Below are 22,962 nucleotides of genomic sequence, written 5' to 3'. Positions count from 1 at the left end.
AACTGGGAGTAGGAGAGTAGATGGGTCAATCTGAAACCTTGCGCGCCTTCACAGAACCATTCCTCAGGAAGTGGTGAAGAGCTGTAAATATGCAGGGCTGTGCTGGCAGCTCTGGTACGTAAAGCCTTGCGTGCAGGAACCCAGAAAGCTTGGCTCTGGCAGCCAAAAAGAGGATCAGTTGTGCAGAAGCTGTGCTTCCACTTAGGTTTTTCAAACTTGAGAACTCAAGTGTCTCTGCACATATTTTGTTCTGCATGAAAATTGTTGCACTTTTCTGCAAGGTTTCTCTGGCATTTTCCTTGTGGTTTTAGGAAGTATTTGTATTTGGTTATCCATTAGAATTTGTGTTTGGCACTGTTGTCTATGGAGAGCAAGGTAATTTGAAAACATGATGAAACTCTGCAGAAAGGCATGCTATCACAAACCTTTTATCTCCAGGGAGGGATTTGAGTTCTCACCTAAATGTCTATGTAAGTGTTGGGAAAACTCTTCCAGCTTCCATAAGATGGAGTTGACACTCTTAAGTATGCCCCTCTCAGAGGGTTCTGGAGTTTTGTGTCTCCGTGCGATACTGTAGCGTTGCAAGCTTCAGCTTTCCTGTTTGTATTCAAGGGTCAGTAGTCTCTGTGGACTCTCTCCACAGGAGTCCTCACAGAAAGAGAGGGAGGCTGCCACAGCCAGCACTCACCTAACTGAGCCCAGAGTGTTCTTGGCCTTATTGTCGTCCCAAAAGCCGCAGTGCGACCTCCCCTCAGTCACTCAGATACCGCTGGGAAATGGCAAGGCTGCAAAAATAATAAAAGTAATTGGAGTGAATGATGAGAAAATAGTAGTATTGTCATTGTGCCATCGATGAGTAGTTTGTGAGACACTAGGGCAGACAAATCACCAGAGACCAAAAGTATGGTAACGAATGAAGCCAGGTTAAAGTAGGTAGATTCTATGATTTGAAAGTCCGTAGTAAAAATGTAGCATCTTTTTGTAACAGGTTCTAAAAATGAGCTGGCCGGTGTGATAGAACTATCCTGGGTGGAGATGACGACTTCAGGCGTAGCACAGACCTTGACTGCGTGACCTCAGGTATTGGAAAGGAGACACTGCTTTTGGCTTCAGTGAAATCTTCATCTTTGGAAAAGAAAAAGATTTTGCTGGAAAGAGACTTTGTGCTTGATTCTAGAAAAAATGGAATATCTGTCCCGGGATGATGTCATCACAGCAGCGTGTGTAACGGACTAGTTTCAACACGTTGGTGATGTCAGGACACACTGTATGACATAAAGAGCATAGTTTGCTTTCTGTTCGGTGTCTGGAAATATCCTCCTCCCACGCTTCACACGTCAGAGCAATACTCCTGAGCAATACTTTCATAACACGGTCTCAAATAGCTGCTCTATAAAGTTACACTGCAGAGATAGCATCAGAAGGTAGGATTAAGAAAGGTGTTGTGGAACATATGTATATGCATAATAAGTGGAGCAGCAGGCAAAGGGTTTGTGACAATAGAGGAAGGAACTAAATTCAACAAAGTATGTTAGAATAGCTTGGGTTTTTTTTCTTTTAGGTTTGTTAAAGTAACCATCAGACTTGGTATTTTTTGGTGTTTAGTATTACCTACCAAAACAGCGAGGATCTCTAGGGAGATCGAGCCATGTAACTCGTATCGAGTGTATAATTAAAAGACTGAATCTTGAATGAAATTAAAATACGGGAAAGGTTCCAAGTTAAGTTCTGTGAGTGCTAATTGTGCATTGTGCTAATTGTGCTGCTGTGCAACAGCTATTTCTCTTGATGTGTTACCTAATATTCTAATTTATCAGGAAAAAAATACCAGAAGGGATTAGAGCAGCAAAGGAGGAGATTTTATGGAACGGCCTCTCCCTGTCTGTCCTCCTCGCCCCCCCCTTTTTTTTTCCTCCTTTTTTAAAAGAAACTTGTGCCTTTCGCGTAAGAATTAAGTGAATTCCTATTTCTGGTCTCAGGTTCTCTAAAAGTTAGGTGATGTGTAGCTGGCTGTATCATGTCATGAGTACTTAAAGGATCACTGGAAAACATTGGTAAGTTTTTCTCAGTGAAGTAATGGCTATTTGTTTTCCAAGTTAGGAAACAGGTAAGAAGTCAAGGTCTAAGATGACCATACTCCTCTACAGATAAAACTATCCAGTCTATCTTTTTAAATGACTTTTCTTCAAATATGCCTTAGGAGTTGTTTGTGTTGGAGAGGACATACAATGTGTAGTCAAATGTGTATAACATAAAAACTAGAGATGCATTTCACATGCAACCCAAGTCAGCATGGCCTGACAAGTAACAGAATGTCAGTTAAGTCATTAAGAGCTGGGATATAGTAAACCTTAGAGGAAGACGAGCAAATCTCCATTTGTGAGTGTAAAGCCTTGAACTGCACGAATAATGAGGATGCCATTGCAAGCCTTGTGTGTTTAGAAAGCAGCGCTAATTCAGAGTCAGGAAGTGCTCTGAAGAGTAGTTCACGGCTGTATAGAAAGTGTAGGAAGGAATGACGGTTTGTTCTTTCTGATTCCAGTCTGTTCCCCTGGGTTTTATGGACACCGCTGCAGCCAGACATGCCCCCAGTGTGTACACAGCAGTGGTCCCTGCCACCATATTACTGGCTTACATGACTGCTTACCTGGATTTACAGGAGCCCTCTGTAACAAAGGTACAAGTTGTAGTAAAGACTCTCTGGGACAGAGAGACCAGGCACTTCAGCAATTTTCCTTCCGTCGCTTGGAAGCCATAAAACCAACAGCAGTTGCTGTTGTAGTGCTTGCAGCGTATAAATTAGGAATCTTAAGCAGGTTTAAACTGTTTGAACATTTGATCCTACAGTATGAAACCCACTGTATTGTTATTTGTATTATTTGTATAATGAGCATGTATAAAGGGCTTCCCAGAATTTCTAATGCCTTACTGAACATTATACTAAGCAGTACCTGTCTTGATCCTAGTATCAAGATTCCTCTTGAAATAAAGAAAAGGTAATCCCATTCTGATTACTAAGGAGTTCTAATTGTGTTTTGTTCCAGTATGTCCCAGTGGCAGATTTGGCAAGAACTGCATTGGAATATGCACATGCATCAGTAACGGAACGTGCAATCCTATTGATAAATCCTGTCAGTGTTACCCTGGCTGGATTGGTAGTGACTGCTCTCAACGTAAGTATGAAATGTTCCCCTTTCTTTTAACAACAATCAATTCGGGTTTGGCTATTTACATTATCTAGTATTTAGTAAAAAACCCACTGTCCAAGTCAGAAATGAGGACTGTGTGGTATAGGAGGAAGAAATCCGAAAGTTTTCTTCTTCAGTTTATCAGCACTATCAGCAACATAATTGCACTCTGGCTTTTCTAAGAAGTGGGATGGAGAATATGAGAGAAGAGACCAATTTTCAGTCTTTCACTGCCCAAGAAGAGTTGTAGAGGATCTGCAGAGAGCTTCTGGCTGCTTCTTGCAGAAGCCACCCCTGCTTCCCCGCTTCGCCACCAGAACCTTGCCACATAAAAGCACAACGCAGATACCCCTTTTTACTGCCATTCTACCTCACTTGAGGAGTATTGCCTTGGTATGCTAAACCAGTGAAGACTTTGTTACTGACTCAGAGTGCTAGGCCCTAATTTCATTATGTTTCATAGGAGTTCTTTTATGAAATAATTCAGCATTCTCCAGATGCCTTGTCAGGTCTATGAAAATACTGATAATAGGAGAGAAATACCTGAGGCAGAATTCTCACGAGAAATAGATCCAATTCCATGAAGTACCAAAATCCACACGGTCCAAAACACTGTATTCCAAAGTTTCAGTCAACCCATTTCTGTGAATAAAAGAAGCCACACCAGAGCCTGATACGTCAACATTCCAAAGAGACTGTGCTGATTTCCAGGGAGGTGCATTTCCGAATACCATCCCGCATTGGTTTCACGTCACTTATGGTAACTCATTTATGGCTTGGCTAGTCCAGGTTAACTAGCTCTGTACCAGTGCAATGTAGCAGCTGGTGACTTTGGAAAAAAAACTCTTTGCTGTCTAAATTCTGTGAAGTGATTGGCATGCACAACTAAGTATCATAGCAAGATAAATCTTGAGCCGATTCCTGTGGAAGCCAGTAGCAAGAAAGGCGTCTGGTTTTATGGTAAAATAAGTAGGTATTTTGGAGAGTAGAAGAATAGGGGTATTTAGGAGGAGGAGAGACTTACTCACAAATCAATAACAAGAAAATGGTGCCAGCAATATGAATGGAAGCATCTATTTAGACTATGCTCATGGGCTGTAACAGAGCAAGTTTCTTTGCTTTGTGTACAGGCCTTTTGTTCACATGGAAAATAACGATTCCATTAAATTCTTCTGGAACCAATAACCTTCTTAAAACTTTTAACCTTTCATCTGTATGGGATTTACATTCCCTCATAGCTGACCACTATTTTCAAACAAAAACAATAACAAAAAGAATCATAAGGCACAACTGAAGCAAAAACAAGAAAAACAAAACTTAGTGTTTATTTTTTTGTCACTACAATGTAGTATATTTCTTAATGAAGTGAAATTTGGGCAAAACCACCACTTTGCAAAAATGCAGCCCACACATAGATGAGTCCTTTTGCATTTAAAGGATTCGGGAATTTCTAATTTTTAGAAATACTATATTCATCAATGCAACCACAGCAGCAAGAGTCCACTTGATAAAGGTACAGTCCTGATCATTTGCACTCTATTTAGGTAATTACCTAGACTCTAACATTAGAAATTAAAGAATTAAGCTTCATATTTAGCCTAAATCTATAGGCTGTGAGATGTGTTTCAACCTTCTCTGTTTGTACTCCTTCAGTTTTGAGGCTTAGAAGACTTATACCTTTGGCTGTGTTCAACGTAACTGCTTGCAGATTAAAAAATAATGAAAAGAGGAAAGTTACTTGGCTTTCTGTGTGGAGAAAGCTGGTATGAGTGTCCTAGTTACTGAGGATCAAGTTTGAATTGCTGGCTTTTTCGACACTTCCAATTTTTTTCAACACTTTTTATGTAGAGTAAAAGAAGTCCTTAGTTAGAGAAAACCCAACCTGTGGCGATTTGCTCAGAATGGAGTAGCCCAAGAAATGGCTTTAAAAGCAAAACAACAAACACCAAGTGAAGCAGTGCTTCTATGTGAATGTAAGCAGCTCTGTTTGTGGATATCACTGATCTTTGTCATTTGGGATCAATTAATGAATTGCTGTGGGTTGTTTTAGCTTGCCCACCTTCCCACTGGGGACAGAACTGCATCCACACGTGCAATTGCCATAATGGAGCTTACTGCAGTGCCTGCGATGGGGAGTGCAAATGTACCCCAGGATGGACTGGCCTTTACTGTACACAGAGTAAGTGACTTTTGTCATCCATTCTTGGTCTATAAACGAGTGACAGAACTTTCCTTTGGTGTTTTCACATTTCAGTCGTTGATGTCTTCCCACGCTGCTAAGCATTTTTGGCCCAGAAGATGTTACACGTTACCTCCGCGGTAGCAGGGGAGGCAGCTGCATAAGCACTGGCAGAGTGCTGGCAACTACATTTGAACTCCTCTTTAGCCTTGCTTTAGAGGAAGACAACTTTTGGCTGCGGCTGGGCATCCCTGTGGAAGAGTCTGTCATGTGCACACACAGAATGAATGACTCTGACATTCAGATGCTCCCCCTGCGGATGTGCAGTACTGGCTGTAGTCCATTAATATACTTACCCAGGATGTTTGCATTTTAGTTCTGGAGCAGTTGCTTCACTCCAGTTCTCTTCCCGCTCCTTCTATTGCAGGATGTCCCCTGGATTTTTACGGGAAGGACTGTGCATTGCTATGCCAGTGTCAGAACGGAGCTGACTGCGACCACATCAGTGGGCAGTGCACCTGCCGCACGGGCTTCATGGGGAAGCACTGTGAGCAAAGTGAGTAGGAATGGCAAGTGTTGGTGCCTAAGAGCAATTACTCAACCCTCAGGGGAGCCTCTGTTTTGGCCAGTGTTTTGATACATCCTCTTTGCTTCAGGGGGAGTCTTAATGGGGTAGATGCTTCAGGAGTTGGACCTGGGCTTTTTCCAGAGAAAACCTGCAGAATTGGTTATGAAGACCTTATCTCTTGCTGTCTTCCCACATCGACACACGTGTCATATGACGTGACACCAGCCAGATGTCTGGCTCCGCTCATACGACTGCACGGGTTTTCAAGCACAGGGCTCTGAGTAGCCTGGGAGACCTGACAGTCTGGTGGAGAAGGACAATTGGTTCCTAATTTGCCTGTTTCTTTACTGTCTTTTACCCTTTTCTTCTTTTTCGGTTTTCGTTCCTTCCTAATTTCATGGCCTCAGTGGCAGGCCCAGTACAAGTAAAGCCAAATCCCAAGTAGAGACAATTTCCTTTTCCTTTTCCCTCTTCCCTTCTCATAGTCTCCCAGATACACAGAGATCCTCTCGAAGCAAATCTTGTCCGTAGGGGTCTGCCACTGGTGACACATTGCCATCTGCTGGCCATGGACAGACAGAGTTTAGGGCTAGGAACAAAGGGTAGCGTCCGTGGTGCTGCAGATCTGTAATCCCGATACAGTTAAGAAGCTCCATCTGAAGGCTCGAGTCTGAAACAAGTGAAGGCAAAGAGCAAACCTGGGAGTGACGCAACGGGTACGTGAAACTTCAGGCACTGCTGTCTTCTGCCCACAGCTGTTAAGGCAGGCAGCAGGTGAAGAAGGTGGCAGAAAGAGTTTTCAGAGCCAAGAAAGAGCTGTCAGCAAAGGTGGGGGTGCTCTTGAGGCACTAGAGAGTGTTGCTATGAACTTGGTGGTTAAAATTCTCTGTAATTGGGACAGTGACTGCAGAGGCAAAAGAGAGCAAGGAACCTCAGGAGAGAAGTAAGTTAGCAAGTAACATGCTCTTGCTTCAAGTGACCTGTCAGTTCCTGCTCTGTGTCCCTAAATCCGTCAAATGAATGGCAATTTCCTAGGTAGCTCTTTCCAGAAACTCTCCCATTAGGTTTTGGAATGAGTGCAGAGCTGTCAAAAACTTCTCCTCAGAAAGAAATGCCATGCTATTGATAGTTGTTGATTTTATTTTCTTTTCAGAAGCCATCCCTCACAGTACCGGTGGAAATTCCAACAGTCACTATTTCTCTAACCCCAGTTATCATACTCTGACTCAGTGCGCTACCGCACCTCATGTCAACAACATGGACAGACTGACCCTGGCAAAGGTAGAGCATCAAAATCTCAGTGCTCCTCTGTCAATTAGCTTCTAGTTTATTTCATTTGGTTCCATCATGTTTCAGGTTTGGTTTCTTTTTGTGGTGGGTTGACCCTGGCTGGAGGTCAGGTGCCCAGCAAAGCCGCTCTATAACTCCCCTCCACAGCTGGACAGGGGAGAGAAGATATAACCAAAAGCTTATGAGTTGAGATAAGAGCAGGGAGAGATCATTCCGCAGGTAACATCATGGGCAAAGCATCTAATTTCCTACCAAATCAAAAGAGAGTGAGATAATGAGGTATAAAACCAAATGTTCAAACACCTCCCCTCACCCCTCCCTTCTTCCTGGCCTCAACTTTATTCACAAATTCTCTGCCACCTACCCCCGAGCGGCACGGGACGGGGGCAGAATGGGGATTGTGGCCAGTTAATCACACATTGTCTTTGCCGCTCCTTCCTCTTCAGGCAGAGGACTCCTCACATGCTTCCCCCGCTCCAGTGTGGGGTCTTTCCCACATCAGACAATCCTCCATGAACTTCTCCAACATGAATCCTTACCATGGGGGCTACAGCTCTTCACCAACTGCCCCGGTGTGGCTTACATGTGGCTCAGACCTCCAGGGACAGACTGCTCCAGCCTGCTTCCCCACAGAGCCACAGCTTGCCCCAGGGAAACCTGCTGCGGTGTGGGCTCCTCTGTCCACGGGCTGCAGGTCCTGCCAGGAGCTTGCTCTAATGCAGGCTTCCCATGAGGTCACTGCCTCCTTCAGGTGTGTCCACCCGCTCCAGCATGGAGCTGCAGCTGGGATCTCTACTCGGCATCTTCCTCCTGGGCTGCAGCAGGACTGCCTGCTTCACCATGGTCTTCTCCATGGGCTGCTGGGGAGTCTCCCCTCTGGTGCCTGGAGCGCTTCCTCCCCCTCCTTCTTCCCTGGCCTTGGTGTCTGCAGAGTTTCTTCATCTTCTCACTCCCTTCTCTGGCAGCAAGAAGTGTCTGCCTGTGGGTTTTTTTCCTTCTGAAACATCCTATCACAGAGGTGCTGCCACCATCGCTGATGGGCTCGTCACTGGCCAGCGGTGGGTCCATCCTTGAGCCGTCGGGTATTTACTCTGTCAGACGTAGGGGAAGCTTCTAGCAGCTTCTTGCAGAAGCCACCCCTGGCCCCCCACCGCTACCAAAACCTGGCCACGCAAACCCAAACCACTTTGCCTGATTAGCACCTGGAAATCCTGTAACTTCCCATCAGTTTCAGTTTCTGTTATCTGTCTTCCTTTGAATTAGGCCAAAACCAATCAGCTGTTTGTGAACCTTAAAAACGTGGAACCTGGAAAACGAGGAACTGTCATGGACTACGCGGGAACATTGCCTGCAGACTGGAAACATGGTGGCTACCTCAACGATCTTGGTAAGAAGGAAGAAGGAGGAGGAGGAGAGGGTGAATGGTATTTACTGTGTTTGGGATAGAGAGGGAAGCAGGGAATTTTTCCTGGTTCTCCGCTCAGGGTAATGCCAAGGTGGTCTGGCTGTGCGTGAGGTTCAGGGTTATGGGTTCGACCTTTCTTCAAGGAGACAAAAAAGTGACTCCTTGTGAGGAGCGGTGAATCCACCTGATGCCCAGTGCAGACATGATATGCAAAACTCTCATCATATTGTCATACAAATATTTTCATACTAATTACTTTCATAAATCAATGGGTGTTGTAAATAAGGATCTGCTTTGGCAAAATTACTTTGATTAAATAGGTGTGGGGTTGCATGAATCCTTTTTTTAAATCCCCACCACACAGAATCAAGGCTTTTTGAAGTAGTTTCTCATCATCTGGGCTGCTGCAGATGTAAATTGTAGCAGCATCTTCCCAGCTAAGCCTCCTGTCTGCTGAAACACAGCACATTGTCCGTCAAAAGAAAATTCCTGAGAAGGGGTGAGAATTTCTGTATCCTATTGACACTTCATCCTTTCCCAATCTCAAGCATCCCAAAGGCTGGATCACACTCCTCATGTCTCTGCCCAGTGAAAGCCTTAGAAGGGACTCTGAGTGCCATTATTCTTTAGATGATTTAATTACCTTCATTTCTAGTCCTTCTCACTGTCAGGTTCTGGGGATCAGGTGCAGCATCAGAAGCAGTCTGCAGCAGGATTTTTCCCTGCCCATCCCCAGCCTTGGTCTAACAACAGCTCCGGCTGAGACGCGGGGTTTTTAAGAAAACAGTTTAACGCTCAGAGTTCAGCTTTACATTTTCTTAGAGCAGATGTACCAGCACTTGGGACTTCTGAGAGATCCCGGCTGTGGCTACCCCACTGCATGGGGAGATTCTGGAAGACTGGAGGAATGCTGATGTTATGCCTGGTTTCTAGAAGGTGCAGTGGGATTGCTTGGGTAGCTCTAGGCTTGTGACCTGGGTGTCAGGCTTGGCAAAAACAGCAGGACAGCTGACATGAGACCTAGTAAATAAAGATGGAGTAGGAATAAATTTAGTTGGTTTAGGTCTTCTCAAATAACCTAATTTTGTTCTTGGAAACTGTGTATTTTGTTTAGAGAGAGACTGTCTAGAGAAAGTTCCTTTAGACTGCTGTAATGCTTGTAACAGAGTACCATGATGCAATCTTGGTTGCAGTGACCATGAAATGTTGGAGTTCTAGATCCTCAGGGAAGTAAGGAGGGTGCACAGCAAGCTCACTACCCTGGACTGCAGCAGAACATACTTCGGCCTCTTCAGGGACCTGCTCAGTAGAGTACCATGGAACGAAGCCCTGGAAGGACCAGGGGCCCAGGACAGCTGGTTAGTATTCAAGGACTGCCTCTTTCAAGCTCTGGAGAGATGCAGCCCAACAAATGCACCAGGAGACCTGCCTGGATGAACAAGGCGCTCCTGGGCAAACTCAGACAGGGAAAGGAAGCCTACAGAGGGTAGAAGCATGGGCAGGTAGTCTAGGGGGAATAACGAGAAACTGTTCCAACAGCCAGGGACCAGGTTAAGAAAGCTAAAGTGCTGACAGAATTAAATCTGGCCTGAGACATCAAGGGCAACATCAAAAGCTTCTATAGCTCCATCAGTGACAAAATGAGGGTGAGAGGAAAAATTGGCCTTGTCTCCAGAAGGAAACAGAAGACGCAGTTACCCAGGATCTGGAGAAGGCTGAGGTACTTCATGACTTTTTGCCTCAGTCTTTTCTGGCAAGTGCTCAAGCCACAGTGCCCAAGGCACAGAAAGTGAAAGCACGTGAAGTACAGTGTCCAGCTCTGAGCTCCCCAGTAAAAGACACTGAGCTGCTGAAGTGAGGCCAGGGGAGGGCTACAAAGGTCACCACAGGGCTGGAGCACCTCTCCTACAAAGACAGGCTGAGAGAGTTGTGCTTGTTCCACCTGGGGAAGAGAAGGCTCTGGGGAGATTCTGTAGCAGCCTTTCACTACCTAACCGGGAGCGGGCTACCAGAAATCTGGAGAGGGGCTGTTTACAAGGGCATATAGTGAAAGGACAAAATGTAATGGCCTTAACCTGAAAGAGGTTAGATTTAGATCAGGTGTTAGGATGGAATTCTTCTCTGTTGGGGTGGTGAGGCCCCGTCACAGGCTGCCCAGAGAAGCGGTGGCTGCCCCCTCCCTGGCATTGTTCAGGGCCAGGCTGGATGGGGCTTTGGGCAACCTGGTCTAGTGGAGGGTGTCTCTGCCCACGGAAGGGCGCTGGAACTAGATGTGCTTTGAGGTCCCTTCCAACCCCAACCACTCTGGGATTATCTGTATTGAATGCCAGCTACTATTCTAACCAGAATTGACAGTTCTCAGACTGCAACAGGAATTTGCTGATGACAAGACCAAGGGCCATAAACAAGAATAGCAGTAGAAGTGGATTCATTAAGGACTGTCTAACCATTTGGAAGTGCTATGACTGGTTTCCATTTAAATATTTGTTGGGGAGCGACTTGTTAGAACTCAACACCCTGTGTAACATTGATGTCCATACTACTAGCATGCTTGAGAGAAACACGTGTTTTTCTTGTTGCAGATCTAGTGAAGAACTCCGAATATAATTTAAGTAATTGCTCGTTAAGTAGTTCTGAGAACCCCTACGCTACTATAAAAGACCCACCAGCTCTTGTCCCCAGAAGTTCAGAATGCGGCTATGTGGAAATGAAGTCCCCGGCACGCGGGGACTCCCCGTATGCTGAGATCGCTGGCTCTGCTTCAGCCAATAGGAACGTTTATGAAGTTGGTAAGTGCAAAATGTACTTCTCGATGTTGAAGGTTAAGAACAAAGAGCACAGGACTTTTTCCTTTGAGCCAGGTTAATCAAAACACATTAAAAATCAGCTAAAAAAGCGATACGTTCAGGTTCTGGTTTCTGCTCCACCCATCTCACAACGTCTTTTCCAGGGAAGTGGTAGAGATCACAAGGACAGAGCTTTAAATACCTTCAGCTCTGATCTCTAACCTAGAGAGAGCGCTCAATTTCCCTGGTTTGAAGGCCTGTCTTTAAACAACAGCGTAAGCTAAGCATTTGATCGCACTCTATTTTAGGCTGTTGTGGTGGTTGCACCTTGACTGGAGGCCGGGTTCCTAGCAAAGACACTCTTCTCACTCCCCTTTTCAGCTGGGGGAGAAAATACCTCTTGAGAGGCTTAGGAGTGGAGATAAGGACAGGGAGAGATCATTCCGCAATCAGCGTCACAGGCAGAACAGACTCAACAGGGAATTGAAAAAACCCATCTTACCACACTCACATGCACAGAAACCAGGGTAGAATAACGAGAAGTGCAACCAAATCCTAAAAGGCCTGTCCCTGCCTCTCCCTTCTTCAAAGACTCAACTTTATTCATTATTTCTCTCCCTTCCTCCTCGCTGAGGTGTCACAGGGGGGTGGCGGAATGGGGGTTTCAATCAGTTCCTCATAAGTAATCTTCCTTCTTAGCGGGAAAGGGGGGGGTGGGCATTCCTTACACTCTTCCCCTCCTCCAGCATGGGGTCCTCCACAAACTTCTTCAACGTCAGTCTTTTCCCACAGGGCTCCATCTCTTCACCAGCTGTCCCAGCGTGGGTCACTGCTATGGAGTACAGTCATAAAATCATAGAACGTCTCTGAGTCTCTCAGGCCCACACTGCTCCATCCTGGTGCCCCCCAGTCCCCCCAGAAAACATGCTGTGGCCTGGGGCCTGTCTCTGCATAGGCTGCAGGTCCTGCCAGGAGCTTGCTCCAACACAGGTCACTGCATCTTCTACATTTGTCTCCCCGCTCCAGCCTGGGGCCTCTCCACGGGCTGCAGGAAGCATCTCTGCTCCCCATCATCTTCAGTGGGTGGCAAGGGGACAACCTGTTCCCCATGCTCTTCTCCATGGGCTGCAGGGGAATCTCTCCTGTGGCACCTGGAGCGCCTCCTCCTCCCCTTCTTCACTGACCTTGGTGTCTGCAAAGTTTCTTCCATCTTCTCACTCCCTCCTCTGGTGGCAAAAAGCGTCCACTTGTGGGATTTTTCCTAAAATATTTGACCACAGAGGGGCTGTGACTGGTGCTGATGGGCTTGGCCTTGGTCAGCGGCGGATCGGTCCTTGAGCTGGTTTGGCCATGCAGACCCACAGCAGCAGTTAAGTACTGAACACAGCTGGAGTAAGTTTATGGGAGGGATAGAAAGAATCTGTTTCCTCTTCTTGACGTGAAAACCAGCATCTTCCCCCCCAGAGGCTGTATTTCACTGACAGGTGCCCTATCGAGTTCCTGCGTTACTGTGGCTGGTGTAGTTCCAGAAAACTTGGGGTTCTGGTAGAATCCTCCTTATCCCAATGGTCTCTAGGCTGGAATAAAGTCTATGTCTTCTGTCATAGGATACCATTTGCCTTTTCTGTTCCCAATTAGACATTCCTCCAAAACACACCAGTTCTCCCAACATTTCTAAGGATTTTTATCCTTAGGAGCTGCCATTCAGCTCCATACGTTGCAGTTCTGACCACTACTTCTGCCACTACACAACTAATGCTCCATAACATATCAGTAATTACTTCAGAAAAGGTGTGTGCTACATCAGTTTATTTTTGTCACCAGGGACTGATTATGTAAGGAGTGGACAAAGGTGATGACTGCTGTAAATCTTAACTGCGAGGAAAGGTTTACATTTTATAAACAGGTAGTAATAATGTCTGTAATAGAGGATAAAAATAGTAAAGTGTTCTGTTTTTTTTTTTTTCTTAGAAATATCTGAGCAATCTCTGTGCATACTTGCTAAAAAGGCACCTTTTCTTTTTTATAGCTGACGTAGAGAAACACGTGCTTAAGCTGGTCTTTTGCATCGCTGATAATGTGACACATGTACCCCCCATTCTTTATTAACTCCTGTCTCCATTTCTATGCTGTGTGTCTGTGTTCTAGCCATCTAGTTGTAATTGCAAAAATATTCTACCGTGTGTGCGTTTCTTTGGCATTTTGGCCAACTGGCCTTTATTTTGTCCGGCTGAAGGAACCTCTGGGCAGAGGGAGAGGATTGAAGGCAGAATTCGTGTCGTCCCCATGTCTGTCAGAGGTGGTTACCTAATACATAACACTTTAACCTACTTCATTGGGAAAAAACATCAAGGTGGTGTTGTCAAGGCTAGTAACGAGGAAGCAGAAGGAAAGTCCAAACCAGTCCCTCCTTAAAGTTTAGCTTATTCTGTTGGCTCTGCATGGAGAGCACCTTTCCAACAGGCTCCTTTCTCTCCCTCCAGAACAGCCTGTTGGGAACTGTGAAATCTGCCAAGGTAGCGATGCATTGGAGCAGAATTGTTCCCCAAACATCTCAGCTGGAAATAAAATGGTTGATCCAGACCGGACATTCTGTGTCAGTGCCAAGTTACCTCTAGAACCCTGCATCAGGTGCGGCAGGACTGTTTCTAGCTGCTGCTGCTGGTGATGGTGCCAGAAAACATGCTTGTAACGGAGCCCCAGCAGGCTCCTCCACCCTCTTCTGGCAGTAGCTCTCCAGCTTCTTGGGAGCAGCGTGTCCCAACATTTGCTCTGTGCCCAGGTAAAAGGGGTAGGCAGTTGCATCGTACGGCATACAGCGGGAAGCACGAGTCCTCCCTGAATTTATTTCAGCGAAGGATCACTGGTAGACACTCTGAACAGATTACCTGCAGGGCTCACATAGTTTTGTCAAATGACAGCCACAGGACAAAAGCCCGTGGGACTGGTGTTGGCAATCCCACTGTCCCCTCTGTGCCCCAGGAGGCTTCCACTGAAGGACACTCATCTGTCAATTTGAGAGACCACCCCCCCAACTTAATCTTCATGCTTGTCATCTAGCCCTTTCTGTAGATCCCAGTATGCTCTTTAGAGAATTTAAATCCAAACAGAGATACTATATTGTGGTGGGAATTTAACGAGTAAGCTGACGAGTAATTTCAGCAAGTACTGTCTACTAAGAGAAAGGCCTTCACCAGGGACAGGGACGGCAAGAGAAGCTTTGCTGCTAAACAGTCACATTACAAGAGTGAGAAATGTCACACTGAAAAGGGAGCAACTTGGTACCAGTTTACTAAAGTGCAAAACGATGCACAAGGTGTGTAGCTGACTTTAATTGAGGTAGTAAGTAGAAACTTGAGGTTTTCCATAATGTAGGTGTACTAATGGTGGTCATGGAGAAACACCATGAACCTCAAGGTTTTTTAAAACGCTTAAAGGCTTTTAAGCAAAGATTTTAATCACAACACAGTCACGCATAAAGTTTGTCCTTATTTTGATGTACTCAGAGAAGTCACATAAATTTTAATTGGAGATGCACATGCAGATTAGGGGAAAGAAGATTTCAGTGCATTCATACTTTCTGCTGAGACAATCTGCAAAGCTGAGTTCATATTGAAGGGAATACAGAATAAAACAAACTCCACAGTGGCCAAGGTGTCAGTTAAGATCTATTGGATTCTCCAAGTACCGTGACCATGACTGAATTTGTTTCATTACATAGGTATCCATCTAATGATCCTTATACTGAAGCTCTGAAGTCCAGACTGAAGAATACACAGCTCATTTGGACAGAAATTTTGACAGAACGATGCGTGTTTCCTAATTGCTGCCCAGAAAATCATGTGGTTTGGTAGGCTTGTACTAGTGCTAAAGCACAGAACTTCCCAGTTTTAGCCCACAAGGTTTCACTTTGATGTGACTGAACTGTAATACATCCTTAAAGAAAAGCTATCAAGTGTGCCTGGCTTTTTTTCTTCGCTATAACAAAAAGGTGTTTTGTTGTGAAAATGTTTCTGTTTTCCAAACATGACTGCTGTTGGTCCTTCTGCCCTTCACTACCATTTATTTCACCTCATGTACCTGTAGGCTGATGGAATAAAGTTTCTAATGAAAGATGTGAATGCTGTGACGTTTTTTCCTTTCTCTTTCTTTTGCTGAGGGTGGGTCTAGAAATAGCGCAGGAACTATAAAACATGTTACACTTACCCATGCTGGACAACCAAGTCATGTATTTGATGGCATACAAGTCTCTCTCTTAGAGACAGCAAGTAGTTCCTGAGATGCTTTGTCATAAATTGTGGTGGTTTGGTCCTGGCTGGAGGCCAGACGCCCACCAAAGCCGCTCTATCACTTCAGACTTCACTTTGGTCATGATTTCACTCCCTTCTTCCCCCGCATTGTGGCACAGGGAGGGGCTTGCTCTAACGTGGGTCACAGCATCTCCTCTATGTCTCCACCTGTTTCATCTAGCATGGAGCCTCTCCAGGGGCTGCAGGTGGGGTCTCAGCCTTTTCCATGGGCTGCGGAGGGACACCCGCTCCACCATGGCTTTCTCCACAGGCTGCAGGGGCATCATTCTCTCCAGCAGCAGGGCGAGGCCTCCTCTCCCGCCCTCCCCGGCCTTGCTGCCTGCACAGCTCCTTACATCTTCTCACTCCCCTCTTTGGTGGGAAAATGCACCTGCCTGCGTTTTTATTCTCCTAAATGTGATTCCCTGAGGCGCTGTGACATTGGACGATTGGCTCGGCCTTGTTCAGCAGCAACTCTGGCCTTGAATTAGCCCATGTTTACTCTCTCGGGCCTGCAGAGAGCTTCTGGCTGCTTCTTGCAGCAGCCATTTTCTGCAGCCCCCCGCCCCCTTTTCCACCAGGACCCAGCCACGCAAAACTCTGACAGAAATCAAGGCTGATTTTGAGCTCCTGAACTTCTGTGATGTTCTGCCTGTTCCTGGAGGAGCCACGTCCAGAAGTAGGGCAATTCTTCCAAGCCAGTCTCTTCACTTTATCCCTTTACCCTTGAGAAAGATGGGAAGTTGACTTCACAAAAGCAAGATATTTTCCCTTTAATAAATTAATAATAATAATAACAATGATCGCCTTGGAATAATGACTAAGGAGCCAGTAACAACGTACAAATGCAGCATAAAGGGGCAGAGCATATGGCAGTTTCCCCTTTGTAACTCTGACCGCCAACGATTCATTTCAAACACTGGTTACAGGCAGATGTGAGGGAAATTGTTATTTCTTTTAGTTCTACTTATTTATTGCTTTAACTATTTTTCCAATTTAGTTAGAGTTTGATCAAGGATGAGATTTGGCATAATGGAAGGAGAGAAAGGCAGGAGAAAACCCACAAGAGTGAGCCAAGTGCTTCGGGCTTGTTCCTCAGGGCTCAGTTCTAGGGCCAGTTCCAGTCAATCCTTTTATCAGTGATCCGGGGGCAGGGGTTGGATGCACCGTTAGCAAGTTTACTGATGCTACTAAACCGGCAGCCGCTGTTAAGTCTCTTGAGCAAGAACAGGCCTTGCAGTGGGCTGTAGATACACTGGAGCATGGGGCAGTCATCAAGGGCATGAAATTTAACAAGACAAACTATTGGCTTCTGCACCTTGGGTGGGTGGGTGCCAGGCACAAGTATAAATTCACAGAATAACAGAATATCCTGAGTGGGAAGAGATGCACAAGGATCATCAAGTGCAACTCTTGGCTCCACACAGGGCCAGCCAAGCCAGAGCATGTGACTGAGCGCTCAAAGCTGTGTCAAGGCAGGTTCAGACTTGAGCTCAGGATCAATTTCTGTACCAAGAGGGTGATCAAACACTGCAACAGCCTTCCTCAAGGGATGGCCCATGCCCCGTGCCCATCCGTTTCAGAGGCATTTGGACAATGCCCTTAACAACAGGCTTGAACTTTTGGTCAGCCCTGGAGTGGTCGGGCAGTCGGACTAGAAGATTGTTGGAGTTCCTTCCACCAGGGACAGTTCTGTTCTGTTGTGTTTTATTGTCCGTCAAGGTTTGTGAAAGCCAGAAGACCACCAAAAAGTAGTCATCTGACATGGCAGCTTCTGGAAGCTGCCTGAGTGCCATGTTTACTGGTCACCAACGGACAAGCGTGACGTCACCCAGCCCTGTAACCCAGCACACAGGGGTGCCCAACGGCCTCAAGCGCAGACTCCAGCTGAGCAGCCAGCGAGGCTGGAGTGCTGAGCGAAGGCTTGGTGCTGCTGCCTTACTCAGGACGGTTTTCAAGTGCGGTATCCCAGAGATACTGAAGGGTGTGTCCAGGGCACACGCGGCGCATCTTCGAGCGCAGCTTCCAGCTGCTGCAGCGCCATTTGGAGGAAGCAGTTCACCACCCGCAGCTCCTCCCAGCCCACCGCAGCCAGAACAGCATGGCCACGGAGGTGGAACACCGCTGTCCAGTCTGCCTGGACAGCATTGACAACGCCGCCTTCGTGATGCCATGCCTCCACCAGTTCTGCTACGCCTGCATCCTGCGGTGGGCTAACAGCAAACCTGAGTGCCCCCTCTGCAAGAGGGGAGTACAATCCATCTTGCACTCGGTGCGGGCAGACCATGAATTTGAAGAGGTCCACATCAGACCACCACGAGAGGACTCAACATGGCCTGCCATACCTGCAGCTGGAGGAGCGCCCGCACACCCGGGGACCGACAGCCCCCCTCGCCCGCTAGCTGCCCAGCCGCCGGCGGTGGAGACGGTGCCCAGGGCTACAGTGGGTGGCCTGCAGCCAGACACCTGGGCATCTCTCTTTGATGAGCACCCAGCCCTCCTCCAACGCTTTCTGCCGTGGCTACAACACCACCTGAGGGCCACATTTCAACGGCAGCCTTCCACAGCAGATGTGTTGGAGGACCTCATCCGGGCCGTCCTGGGCTTATACGGGCTGGATGAAGACGTGCTGGTCCGGCTGCTGCAGCCCAGCCTGCAGGAGCGCGCAGTGTCGTTCGTGCGCCGGCTCATCAGTGTCGCCGTGCGGCGCTGCCGCAGGGAGGCCCGACGTCTCCTGGGCCTGGAGGATGGCCCTGCAGCCGAGGCGCGGGAGGGCAGGCCCACCTCTGCCCCCCATCCTGCTGCCTCCAGAGCCGGCTCTCCTGCCCCTGGACCAGCCCCCTCCAGCAGCCCAGCAGGGGCTCGGGAAGAGGAGCGCCCCAGCACCTCGGCCGCTGCTCTTGCTGGGCATCCCACCAGCCCACACCACGCCCCCTCTCCCATCCACGGGGAGCGTGAAGAGCCGGCGGCGGGTCTGGGGCAGGCTGTGGCAGGTCCCTCCAGTGCCAGCCAGGGCAGGGACCGTGCCCCTGGGAGACCAAGACGAGCAGCAAAGAGGAGGGCCAGCGGCTCCCAGGACTCTTCCCAGCCCCCCAAGAGGCCACCCTCCCAGGAAAACTAGACCTGGGCCCAGGAGCTGCCAACACCAGAGCCGGTCCAGCAGCTGGGGCACACCCCCATCACTCGCCACCCCAGCGCTGTCCACCACCTTCACTGGACCCAGGAAGTGCACTGGCAGCAGCAGAGGTGAGTTGTGGGGGAAACCCTGGGCAGCTGGGAGGGTTGCCTGGTGCTTTGTAAAGGCTGTAAAACTGAAGTAACTGTTTTCTCTCCGGCTGGCAGAGGATGAAGGCACGAGGGTTACGGGTAGCTGGGCAGCTGCCGACTTGCGCAGCCTGAGGCGGCACGCAGCGGGCCGGGAGGGGGGTGGGGGGCAGGTTGCGGGACCGGCACCCCCACGTGACGCGAGGTCCGCTGCGAGCGTGGCGGGGGAGCTGTGCTGCTCCTGCGGCCGAGCCCGAAGGAGCCTTTTCCTGGGAGGCGGGGCCACCCGGAGGTGCTCGGGGCCGCGGCCTTCTGGCTGGGCCAGAATGTCTGGGCGGTGCGCAGCGGGAGGAGGCGGTGGGCTCTGGAGGATGGGCTCGGTGAGGCCCCGTGTCGCGGCGGGAGGAGGGCACGCCTTGGCACCCGTCGTCCGCGGCGGCGGCGGGGAGGGAGCGTCTGGAAGGCTTTGGGCGGGTGAGGCTGGGCGGTGGGCGGCATCCCGGAGCGAGCGGTGGGTGTCCCCCGGTCCCGGGTGCCGTCTGGGGCCGTTGGGGCCCTGTAGGCAGGTCCGGATGTTAAGACGCGGTCCTGGGGGCAGCGCGGGAGGTTGTGCCAGGTGGGGCGGAGGGTCGCTGAGGTCTTTGCCGGGCTGTGTGTGTGAGGAATGTCGGCGGGGTCCGCCCCGGGACGAGCTCCGGCAGCCGTCCCGTCGGGGCGACTTTCCCCCCTTGGGCAGCACACCTGCGACTGCACGGTGTCTGCCCCTCACCAGACTGATTCTGGTGTAGGCAGTCTGTCTTGTTGCCCTTACTCTGAACCGTCTTGTCCTTCTAAAGAAAGGCTGCACTGGCCCCAGTGCTCCTTGCTGGCAGGCTCTGGGGCTTCTTGCAGCGTTACGGTTGTGGGTTGTGAGGCAGATGAAGCTACAGAGCAAGACCCCTTGCGGCCTCAGTGATGACTGGCAGTGGTATTGGAAACCACCAGCACTTCACGGAACTTCCAGCTCCTGATAGCTTGCTAGGTCCTGTATAGTGATCTGCTCCTGCGAGTCACCCTCCTGGTGACCAGGCTTTCTCCCGGCACTGGGTAGTGTTCAGATGCCTGCTCTCAGGGCCCTGTGCTCCAGCGTTGCAGCTCAGGCTGGAAGTGCTAGATCCCTTGTGGTTTTAGCTGGAATTAGCATGATTGGCAGTAGAAATCCTTACCCTTGAGGATCTCTTAGCATAGGATAGAAGTGATGCTTCAGGAAGTCTGTTTCTGGAGGATACCTTGTTGCAGTGCTTTGCCCTTTCTAGTTCGTTTATAGTGCCGTGAAAAACAAACGTTTCTTTTGGGCAAAATCGTCTGCAAGTGCTGGAGCTGTTGCATCATGACATTTACCCTACGTCAGTTGGTACAAACTGGTTGAATGCATGTGGTTCTGTGTAGCTGTGTCTTTGGGTTTACGTAGTCCCATGAAGATAACACTGTATACTAGACCAACAGTTCTCTGTGGTCATCAGTGGCTTGTGGAGCTATGTAAGCCCTCTATGATTTCAAAATAACAACAGTAAGGGTGTGCAACGAATCCCAAAGGTTGACAATGGCACTAAGAATGTGGGAAACAAAATAATTCTCAGGCACTAGGAAACTCTTAGAAAAACTGCCTGGGTTTTGTGCTATCTGTGCACTACAGTAACTGTCTGCAGAAGTCGTAGGATGAGGCTAAACCATTCTGTCATGCCTGGTGTTTCAGGCTATTGCTACAGCATTAGGTCTGAGGCAAAGTGGTTTCTGCTTGGTAAACATTTCCTTTTTTTTTTCTTTTTTAATGTGGGAGTTGTGATTAACATTATGCTGTGACTATTCAGCAGGTGTTAGAACAAGTCGTTTGACCCAAGGTGATTACATTGGAGATCCCTCCGTGCCCTTGCTTTGGCTAGAGCGAGGCTTTGCGTGTCCCCTGGGATCTGGCTGTATTGACCAGGCCCCAGTCTGAAGGAAGTTTTGTCCCTGCCTGTCTGAAATGGAATAAAGTAGGGTGAGGGACTTTTCAGATGAAACTTTGATATAGGAACAGCTCAGCTCTGTTGTTTTGGGGTGTTTTCTGAAGTGTTGTCTTTTTATTTTGTGTCAGCTTCACTCTGTCTTTAACAACTGAAGGTTTTCCTTTTGTCTTCTCTCCTGTTGACTACAAGTATGTGCCTAGGAATCTCTCTATCAGGTAATGCAACCCGGGATGCAATATCTTATTTAGAGAGGTTTTTGCGCTGGGAATGGCTCAAAGCAATCGATTTGTTTAGTTAAATAAATAAATAAATGACAGCTCACTCTTCTGGACAGTTGTTGACTTGTGCTTAGATATTAACAATGTATGTAATCAGTATTGCTCCACACAATTAGAATAGTCAATATTACGCTTACAGGCAAGAATAGCATTTTAATGGCATTTGAATTTAGTATTCCAACTGTTTGTTTTGTTTGAGGCTCTGCTTAGAGACCAGTTTTTCTTCCTGGGGTTATGAAGTATATTGGGGGGACAGGACTTTATTAGCAGGAGCATCTACTGCACTACAAGCAGCAGTTATTTAAGGGTGACTGAAAAGAGTTCCTTTTTCTAAACTCTGACATACCACCACGTTCTAGATAATGTGTTTTTCCATGTGGAATTTGGTCATCTGCATTTGTAGGTTATAGTTGGCTGTGAATTTCTATATTTTGGAGTCACAACCTGAAAAATGCATTTGAAGTATGGTCATGTTGTCCAGATTATTGCAAAATATTAGCGGAAACGTAACGACTTGATAATAAATTTAAGCGTGATGTGTTGGGAATGTGGTGTGTGTCCCGTCCCGTCCGTGTCCCCCGCTCCCCTCCCTTCCCCCTCACCCCTTGTGGTTTTCTGTATTTCTTTTTTCCATATCCCTTCTTTTTTACTTCCATGTAAGCCTAAACCGAGATTGCCTTCTAGCTAAATGTGGCAGGGGGATGAAATTTGTGAGATCAGCTGATGCTCACAAATCGCTAGATGGCAGTGCCGCAGTTGCTGTCACCGAAAGTGCCTGTTTGCACTGGGCTGTCTGAGTTTCCTTTGTGTTTTCAGTGCAGTAATACAAAGCGTTCTACTTGGCAGGAGGACATAGAAGTCACTTCCTTATGAAATTAGGCTGGATTTCAGCAGGAGTTGCTGCAAATGTTGTGTTTGTGGCTTGGACAGTGGAGAATTATCTATTACTGTTTTTTTTTAAGTCACTGAAAAGAGCAGCCACTTCCCTACCCATCTGGCATTGAGGATTTGCAGGCTGATCTTACTGGGGAGCTTTTTCCCTGGATCTCCCGTAGGGGAGGGTAGAAACGTTCACTGGAAACTTTGCTGAGGCCTGAACATTGTTTAAAAGTCCGTGGGTTGGTTGGGTTCTTTGCCTTCCATGTTCTTTCAGCCCAGTGCTTTCTGTTTTCTTCCGTGTAAGTGGTTTCAGATAGGCCGTTCAGATGAAAGTATTTAACCACATGTCCTGTAGGATCAATTTTAATTGTCAGCAGTTCTAGATTCTTTCAAGATGATGAGCTATTTGCTTCCAATTACACCTATCATAGTTTTGCTTTTCTCTTGTGAATTTTCTCTTTCCATCTCTCATCTTTTTCCTTCACCTTATTATTTTTATGCTTTTTCATGCAGCATTTGCAAACTACACCTGGCTTTTGTTGAGAATTCGGTGTATAGCAAAGTGTTACCTGGGCAAACTTCTTGTTCATCCCTGCCAAGTCAGGAGTTCACAAGGAGATTGTTGATTGTGTGAGGAGTTGGGTAAGCTAAAGGGAGAAGGATGATAGGGAGCATTTAGGCTTCAGGCTTCTCTAATTTTTGCAGGTTTGGGCTTGCTATTGCTGTTCAATGCTTGCTTCACTTTTCAGTTTGGTAATAACAGTAATTTTCCCTCTTGTCCTGGTTTTGGTCAGGATGGAGTTAAATTCATTTGTAGCAGCAGATGGAATGCTGATGTTGTTAATTGC

General features: G+C 47.6%; 1 protein-coding gene across 1 annotated transcript in view; it reads left to right on the top strand.

Annotated features, from left to right (window-relative positions):
• Positions 1 to 22,962, top strand: part of LOC311203688 (uncharacterized protein) — a gene marked incomplete at its 5' end in the record, with an annotated part of 62,004 nt that overhangs the window by 5,362 nt on the left and 33,680 nt on the right. Inside the window, 8 exons of the mRNA XM_084278444.1 lie at positions 312 to 375; positions 2,543 to 2,677; positions 3,045 to 3,173; positions 5,239 to 5,367; positions 5,795 to 5,923; positions 7,089 to 7,216; positions 8,489 to 8,642; positions 11,213 to 11,419. Coding sequence (XP_084134570.1) covers positions 312 to 375; positions 2,543 to 2,677; positions 3,045 to 3,173; positions 5,239 to 5,367; positions 5,795 to 5,923; positions 7,089 to 7,216; positions 8,489 to 8,642; positions 11,213 to 11,419 — 1,075 coding nt within the window. The remainder of the gene's footprint in view (positions 1 to 311; positions 376 to 2,542; positions 2,678 to 3,044; positions 3,174 to 5,238; positions 5,368 to 5,794; positions 5,924 to 7,088; positions 7,217 to 8,488; positions 8,643 to 11,212; positions 11,420 to 22,962) is intronic.

The sequence above is a fragment of the Gallinula chloropus genome (genome assembly GCF_964237585.1).
Source record: "Gallinula chloropus genome assembly, chromosome: Z".
Taxonomy (NCBI): Eukaryota; Metazoa; Chordata; class Aves; order Gruiformes; family Rallidae; genus Gallinula; species Gallinula chloropus.
The sequence above is the reverse complement of the archived record's forward strand: the minus strand, read 5'-3'. Positions and strand labels throughout refer to the sequence as shown.